At 42.1% G+C, this 8,997-nt stretch overlaps 1 protein-coding gene across 1 annotated transcript in view; it reads left to right on the forward strand.

Moving 5' to 3' along the window:
• Window positions 1-7,552, forward strand: part of Enpp6 (ectonucleotide pyrophosphatase/phosphodiesterase 6) — a 111,521-nt gene extending 103,969 nt beyond the window's left edge. Inside the window, exons 7-8 of the mRNA XM_027927207.2 lie at window positions 1,776-1,899; window positions 7,344-7,552. Coding sequence (XP_027783008.2) covers window positions 1,776-1,899; window positions 7,344-7,552 — 333 coding nt within the window. The remainder of the gene's footprint in view (window positions 1-1,775; window positions 1,900-7,343) is intronic.
• The last annotated feature ends 1,445 nt before the right edge of the window (window positions 7,553-8,997 follow it).

An 8,997-nucleotide genomic window follows, 5' to 3' on the forward strand; every position in this document is an offset into this window, starting at 1 on the left:
CTCAGCAGGAAGACGATTGGAATATCAGGAATGAATAGTTAGTTACTCTGCAACAAAATGGCCAGGGTTGCATTCAACAGACTGCACCTCCTCAGGATTCACAGTAAGCACCTGCAGTCTAAGAACATCGGGTTCTTAAGGTGACAGAGAAGTGATGGTTCCGGAATCCATCCCGAATGAAGAATGACTGAGGGAAGTGAAGGGACACAGGCCTGCCTCAGAGGACCTTGGATGTCATTTCTGGATATTTGACTAAATGCAGGAGAAGAGGCTCTGTGCTTTTCCTGAGGTGGAGCCAGAAGGAAAGAAGGACGGGGTGGAGGGGCAAAGGGACAGTAGTGAGTGAGCCCCTGCAGGTTTCAGTGGCTTTGCTAGCAATGTATATACACTGTTTTCCAACAACACTTCAGCCTCACCTGGGTATCTTACCATGCCATTCAGTGCTGACACTAATACCCAGAGTTACGGTAGGCCTCACAGGTGAGGTGGCTCAGTCCCACAGGATTCAGCCATTCTGTGCAAGTCCTGGCTCCCTGGCTGCCAGCACTTGAGTCTGATTTGGCTACAAATTCAAGGATTCTATTTAGCCATAAGGAAGAATGAAATTATGTCATTTGCAGGAAAATGGATAGAACCTGAAAGCATGATGTTAAATGAAATAAACCACACAGAAAAGTCAAAGGTCATATGTTTTCTCTCATATGTGCAAGATAGAGATCTTCATGGAAGATCTCATGAAAACAGAAGAAAGACCCGTAGAGTAAAGGAAAGGGACCAAGGGAGGAAGTGGGGGAAGGAAGGGGAGATATTGGGGATCCAGTGACCCAATTCTACCATTACATGTGCACATGTGTGAATGGGTAACAAGGAATTCCACTCTTATGTGTAATAATAATATTGCAATAAAAAAGTTTAAAAGAAACAAATTCAAGGGTTCTCACAACCCTACTTATCAGGTTTGATAATTCACTAGAATAAATTACAGGATTCAGGAATGTGTTACACTTGTAATTACGGTATTATTATAAAGGAAGAATCAGATGGAGGAGATGTCAATAATAAAGCATGAAAAGTGGGGGTCACGGAGCTTCCATTCCCTGCAGGCTGCCTGGAACCCGTTACCCCAGGGTTTTGTATGGGATGCCATGTGTAGGCATGAGTGAGTGGCTAAATCATTGATCACATGATTCAATCCAGTCTCCAGCACCGTTACCCTCCCCAGTGAGACGGCACAAGGCTGAAAGTCCTGACCTTCTCATCACAAGTTTCATTCCTCTGGTGATCAGTCCTCATCCCAAAGCTATTTAGCGTCCCCCAACCCCACAACTCATCTTACTAGCATAGACTGATATAGGAGGAAGGGTTTCATTATGAATAACATAAAGCACTCTTATGATTCAGGAAATTCCAAGGGTTTTAGGAGCTCTATGTCAGGAACCTAGGACAAAAACCAAATATATATTTTATTATACCACAGACACACTTTAACCTCCCTTCTGTCCCTAACATGCTGGATTTAGTAGTTCTAAAACTGATTAGAAGGTGCAGTTCAGTTCCATGTAAGAAAATACCTTCCAGCTGAAGTTCTGCAGCAGTTTAAGAGGCTGCAGCCAAAGGTGTGAGCTACCTGGATCAGGGGGTGATGCCATTGTGGCTGATGACCCAAGCTGGGGTGCCGAGGAGGGAATGTCCCCACTGTGGGGCAGTCTGGCCTGATGCCCAGTCATCACAATTGTGGTGACACAGCATAACGTCATTGTCTTGCTCGATTTCAGAGTCGAGAGGCGCTTCCGTTTTGGATGAACAGCACAGGCAGGCGGGAAGGCTGGCAGCATGGATGGCACGGATATGACAACGAGCTCATGGACATGAGAGGCATCTTCCTGGCCTTTGGACCTGGTAGGCAAGGACATGACCCAATCCTCTTAGCTATTCCCAGAGAGGTGCTCTAAAAGGGACTCGTCACCGAGTGATCTTTTTATGGACCCTCTTTATGAGCCAAGCTGAGCAAACCCAGCCGGTCTCCATGAAACATCTTTTGCTGGCTTCCTTTCAAATGCTTCTTGGGTTTGGCAGTTGTGGCCAAATACTTTTCCTTGTAAATTTTAAATCCTGAGTGCAATGAAGAAAATGTATTCCACATGTTTGTGATTCATTTTTTACTTAATTCATCAAAACGTTGCTTCACAGCTATCTGAAGTCCAGGAAAGCTTACGGGATACCATGTTGCTGACAGCTGTGTTTCCAAGTTGATGCAATTGCTTCGTTTGCTCTGACCTTTACATGGTCCCTCCCTGTCTAGAGCACCCACCCCTGTGGGTTAATTCAGTTTAGGGCCCAACCAGAAGCTGGGATGTGTGCAAGGGCAGGCTCAGAAATGACCTTGGGATTGACTCTGAGCCAGAATGACTAAGGATGGAAGTAAATTTGCTGAACCTTCTTTAATCAGATTGTATTCCAAAGTGCTGGAGGAAAGGGGAGATGGAGAGGGCCTATTTGGTCATTTGATTTAATTGATAGGACACTGTAAATTCACACTTTGGAAAAGTTTACCAAATACTCTAACTACACATTACTATTGAACACCTCATTCTTTCAAAATAAAAAAGGAAAAAAAGCACTCAATAGCCACCAACCATCAGTTGATTAGTTCATAATCTACTCTTCTTCCTTACTAAGGTCCATCTCTCCTCTCTAAATATAATTACCCTAATGTTTATATCCCAAGTGCCTTTTTTTTTTTCGGTCCTAGGGATTGAACCCAGGGATGTACTGAGCCAAATACCAGCATATATATATACTATATATAATATGCTATATATAATATGTATATATATATATATATTTACATTTAAAAATATTTTTTAGTTGTAGATGGATACGATATCTTTATGCTCTACTTCTGAGCCACAACCCCAGTTCCTGGACTGAAACATTTTTATCAACATCTAGAAAAAGGCATCTGGGACCAGGCACAGTGGTGTATGCCTGAAATCCTGACAGTTTCGGAGGCTGAGGCAGATGGATCACAAGTTCAAAGCCAGCTTCTGCAACTTAGTGAGGCCCTAAACAAACTTAGACCTTGCCTCCAAATTTACAAAAAAGAAAAAAAATTATATATATATATATATATATATATATATATATGCACATATAAATACATATTTATAAATATATATACTTATATATATAATTAACCCCTGGTGCCTGGTCCCAGATGCCTTTTTCTAGATGTTGATCAAAATGTTTCAGTGCAGGGACTAGGGTTGTGGCTCAGTGGTAGAGCACTTGCCTCACACTCAAGAGGTACTGGGTTGGATTCTCAGCACCACATAAAAGTAGATAAATAAAATAAAGATATTGTATCCATCTACAACTAAAAAAATATTTTAAAAATGTTTCAATCCAAGAAAGTCCGCATGTCCCTTTCCAATTATAGGTTGAACATCCCATCGGTACACTCTGCTCTTCACTGTAACAAAACCAAGGACAAGTCAACTTCCCCATGTCCCTTGGTCTGCCTTGGATCACTCTACTTGCCACAAAATCTCTCTCAAGAACAATGAGGTGTCAGTTTCTGCAACCTCCAGGAAAGCCTCTGAGAGTCTGAGTCTGGGGGATACATTGGTCCAAAATCTTTACCTCATGTGATCCAAATTCCCAAGTCCCAAAGTGGGCATAAGAACCAGCAGCAGCAAACATACATAGAGCACTAGCTGCGTCCATGGTGTTGACCTATGAATTCACTGGTTGTCTGAGCACATTGCCATTGACCAGTGAAAGTTATCAGGTGCCCCCTGTTAACCACGCCCTGGGTCGTCATGCAGAGCTCTGAGGTTAAAGCAATTAAGAATGGAGACTCCAAGACTGGGGTCAACTGTAAATCCATAGGAGATGGTCCAAGGCTTTTGACTTCATAGGGGAAAACACCAGTAATCAGGGCTTTCAATCAATAAGTGTTGCCTCCTCCTTCACTAGAAGAGGCAAGTAATATTGTGAATGCAAAACACTTGTCCATTGAAGGAGTGTATGTGAGCAAGAGTCTTACACATATTTTAAAGCAGAACCAAATCTAGCCCCAAACCCAAATTTCTACGTGAAGTACCCAAAGCTGCATTAAATTAGAGTTAAATTCAATGGGGAGATTTTGTCCATTAACCAAGACCTCCACTATAGGCTCTTTTAAAACTAAAAGTCCTCAATCTTACCAACAGAAAGACAACTCCTGATGAAAATGGACTGAGCTAATTGCAAAAGGCAGATACAGCCTTGAGAGCCTCTCACAAACTGTCACGTTTCTGGCACCAAGTCTCATGAAAGATTAAACAGCTTTGCACATGGACTGTTTACTCAGAAGGAAATTTAAGAGTGAGACCTTTAATAGCTATCTAGCTGCACTTGGAGATAAAGGTGCATCCCTCCTGATTAATTGTCTGTGCTTCTTGCTTAGGGAGGGAGCTGGGCATTACTGCGGCTGCCCCAATAACCAGCCTTAGAAGTGAGTAAATCTGGCCCAGCAAAGAGAAAGGGAAATAATTCTGAAGATAGCTTCTCTGGTTAATCCCGGTTTCTAATTTTTGAACAGCCTAATCTTGCCCTAGAGAACTCTGCATTCAAGATAAGACAGCAGGAATGCAATTCACACAGCCACCATGAGCAGCAAGCCTCATTCAAGGTGGCCAGGCACAGCATAAGCTTGCAGATCCTTCTCTCTTCGGGAGATACCTTTTATATCCAGAAGTATGCAAACCCATGGGAATAACATGGAGTCCCATTCTAGGTTCAGAATGCCATTTTGAGCTAGTGGAGTTTATCGGGGTTCTCCCAAACTGGACTGGACATTGTTCAGCTATTCAAGAATTTTCTAGAAGCTTTCAATCTAGCCTGGATCATCTCTACATTTGGGCCCCAAAGTTCCATCCCCAAAGAACAAGGAAACCATAAACTAGATGGGAAAGAAAACCCAATTCTCTTTCCTGCTTATGTGCACAGGATTTAGTTTTGTACTTTGAAGGGAAAATAGAAAAGATAATCTATCCTAACACTTTTGTCAGAAGAAGCTGAGCTTGATTTTTTTTTTCTGTGAAGTGTTAAAAAAAAAAAGTGGATTTTTGAAAGGCTAGGGAAGGACAGCTCTCATGCCCTACCTCCCACATGTGACATACCACGAGTGATGGGGAGTGTGATTGTCACATCCAGGTCACATGGTGAATCAGAAGGAGAGAGAAGAGTGGCTTCCATACCACTGGGACAAATGTTCCATTGATTTCTCAAGCTGCAGTGGATTCTTCTGATGGGGAAGTGCAGTCACCAACCTTATCTATTTAAAGAGGGTGCTGAAGTAGCCCCTTCATTTCTCCTTCAGGCGGGTTATTAATTTTTTTGAAACTAGTTTTGACTTTGAAGTAGTGCTGACCCTTATCCTTCCTGCTCCAAAAATACTCAACAAACAAGAAAAAAAAAAAAAAAAAAAAAACTGAACCCTCTAAATAACTTTTTCTCTCTCTCTTTTTTTTTTTTTTTTTGTACCAGCAATTGAACCTAGGGGCACTTAACCACTGAGCCACAGCTCTTTTTATTTTGTTATTATTTGTTTGAGACAGTGTCTTGCAAAGTTGCTGAGGTCCTCACTAAATTACTGAGGCTGGTTTTGACCTCATGATCCTCCTGCTTCAGCCTCCCAAGCCACTGGGATTACAGGCATGCACTACCATGCCCAGCCTTCTAAATAATTTATAAGGCAAACATTTTCAATCCAAGGTTTTCCCTTGCTGGAAATTTATTATACATGTTGATTGATAACAATGGCTGCCATTTATTAAGCACCTGCAGTGTGTCTAGACCTAGGATCTGGGTACCACTTCCTGTTGAGCCCTTGCACCTCTTTACACTTAATTCAATCTTAATTCTCCAAAGTAAGGAAAACCCAACACATCAGAAGTTGCCCTGGATCTGACACACCGTGTGAAGGAGTTTTCTGTATATAACTTTCTTTCATGTTTGTAATCCCAGGAGCAGAGGTTGGTGTTGGTGCTTCAAGAATATGTTGCTATTGTTGTTTGTTTCCTTTTTAAGTAGCCTATGTGATCATTTTAGCAAAGTAATTATAAAGGTTATTTTCTGAGATAGAAACTTGATTTTGTAGTCCCACCAAAACAACCTATTTCTTTTAAAAATCTTGAACCGAAAGCACTGGCTTGTATTCATGAATCAAATCTCTTCTGTGAATTTAGCCCTAACGGAGCTTCGGGTATTTTGTTGGGGACCTAAAAACAAAGTTGCTTGTTATTACTACACTCTTATTTTCACTCTTCAAATTGAAAAGTGGTAAAAATTTTTTTAATTTGTTCTTTTTAGAGATACATGACAGTAGAATGTATTTTGACATATTACACATACATGGAGTATAACTTATTCTAACTAGGATCCCGTTCTTGGCTGGTACATGATGTGGAGTTTCACTGGCCATGTATTCATATATGAACACAGTAAATTATGTCTGATTCATTCTACTGTCTTTCCTCTTCCCATCCTGCTCCCTTCCTTTCATTCCCCTTTGATGGACAAGTGCTTTGTATTCAGCACCTCATTCACCTCCAGAGGAGAAGGAGAAGGTGATCTCTATTAAAATCCCTCCAACGGCTTATGGTTTATCAAGTCACCTTAAGTGCATCTTAGTGACCGGTCTTGCTCTTTACACTCTAGTATTACAGCCCAAGTTTGGGGTAGGTTCTGAGTAGAGGCACAGAATTAGATCTTCTAAACATACTTAGAAAAATCCTGTCATTCCTGGTGAGCTGGCAACACCAAGGACATGATACAGCTTCTCATTCCATCAAGAGGGACCTTTATGTGGCAGGAAAATGGAGAAACATTCTTGAGTTGCTATGCAGCAGATACCGGCACCCTGGCTCTCAGTCCAGCCAGAAAGATGTTCCAGAACATATGTGTACAATTTAAGGGGAGCCCAGGAAGACAATCTATCTTCTTTGGCCACAGTGGCTCTCCAGGGCTCTGTAGAAATAGTGCAGCTTCAGCTGGGCCTTCTGCCCCTGCAGGAAAGATCTGTTGTTACAAAGGAAGCACAGTTAGGCACAAAGAAAGTCTCTTGACTTGTCTTTTAAAGAGTTCATCTATGAGCCATCGAAAGCTATGGCTTTTTTTTTTTTTCCATGACCTAGAGCTTTTCACATTCACATTCACTTGGCCACACCCATTGATGGAGAGGATTTTGCAGTCTCCTAATTGCCTGGAGTCTGAGTAGATTTCTTCCATATTTGATTCAGCTCCTCTCAGTTAGGTTACCAACCATGACGACCCGCTTGTTTTCCTTTTCCTTCCAGATTTCAAATCCAACTTCAGAGCTGCTCCCATCAGATCCGTGGACGTCTACAACGTCATGTGCAGCATGGCTGGCATCTCCCCGCTGCCCAACAATGGGTCCTGGTCCAGGGTGGTATGCATGCTGAAGGACCCGGCCAGCTCAGCCTCCTTTGTCCAGCCAAACAGCTGTGCACTGGCCTTGATTCTCTTCTTCCTGTTTGCATATTGATCATATTGTCCGTCCCAAAAATGCTGTCAGCAAAGTGTGCCTCCAAAGTGGAATGTTTCCCAGTTTCTGTGTGAATAATAGCTTCATTAACACAATCAAGGCCATGTACACTGTAAATATATTGTTCTAGGATACTTCTACCCATAAATGTCCATACTTTTTTTTTTTAAAAAAAAAGTTCTAAACTTTGTTTTTCCCCAAAGTAGGCAAATCCTATATTTTCATTTGTCTAGATTTATGCAGTTTTCTCCTTTATTTTCGAATAATTCCTCAAGATGAGCTACTTGAGTAGCTCAGCACTGGTGTGTCCTGAAGCAACCAAACTTGGAGTGGATAGTCTGTGCTCATCCTGGGTCCCTCTCTGTCCTGCCTTGCACAAAATTGCTTCTCAGACCAGGCCCTTATTTGTTCCCTGTATACACTCAGGAGCCATCCTTGAGGTCTGTGACCACAATCCTGTACTGACGCTTCCACTCCAGAAAGGAGAAGTTCTACATGAAAGCAATGTCTGCTGTTTCTGACCCAGCTCATAGTTTTGCCATCTTATACAAAGTCCCAGGAAGGACATATCCTAGCAGGGATCATGTATCAACAAAAAACCCATGAGGACTGGAGAACTCATAGAACAAGGTGAAAGACCTGGGTCCCCTCCCAAAGTCTTAGTGCTCAATACCTTCTCCCTTCCCTTGAAGGGAAGAAAAGCTAGGAACAGATATGCACTTCTATGAGATTTATCACACAGAATATCATGGTATGAAGCCTTGGAAATAGCAGACCCTCAAGTTAAAGGAGTGTTAGATTGCCTGCCCACCCATCTGCCCATATGACAACTTCTTCAAACACCACTACTCTTTGGCTCCTGATTTGGGGCAAACAACAGTAATATTTGTCATGCCGATTCAGAGCAGGCAAAGAGAATATGAACATGCTAGCAGAAATCTTACTTCATTGCTTGGACTGGTGACACGTTGGACATAAGCTCCATGCACCAGTAGCCCTGAAGCAATACTTGCTTAACAGCTGCAAAAGGAAATCCTTGAATAACATAGAGTCCCAAAGGAAATGGTGGGGTTCAGGAATGGGGAGAGCCTGACGGAGCTGGATCCCAGTCCCTGACCAACTAGCCATTTGAGTAAAAAACAAACATCAAACTGAAGGTCAAAGTGCCACTTCAGAGACCCAAGTTCTTTAGAAATGCTTGAGACTAGCCCCTGAGCCTGAGTTGATATATTTTTAGTTTAGTGTCCTAAGTTTGCTGTAGGAGATCTTCAAAGGATACCTGTATTTTTAAATGATTAGACTCTCGTGTAGCCCCCATATATGATGGTTTGGCTTAATGATTTTTGACCTGATGATGACGTGGAAGCAGTACATATTCAGTAGAAATTTCCCTTAGAATATTGAACTTGAATCTTTTCCAGGCTAGTGAGATGCCGTATGAGACT

This window comes from Marmota flaviventris, chromosome 3 (assembly GCF_047511675.1).
Source record: "Marmota flaviventris isolate mMarFla1 chromosome 3, mMarFla1.hap1, whole genome shotgun sequence".
NCBI lineage: Eukaryota > Metazoa > Chordata > Mammalia > Rodentia > Sciuridae > Marmota > Marmota flaviventris.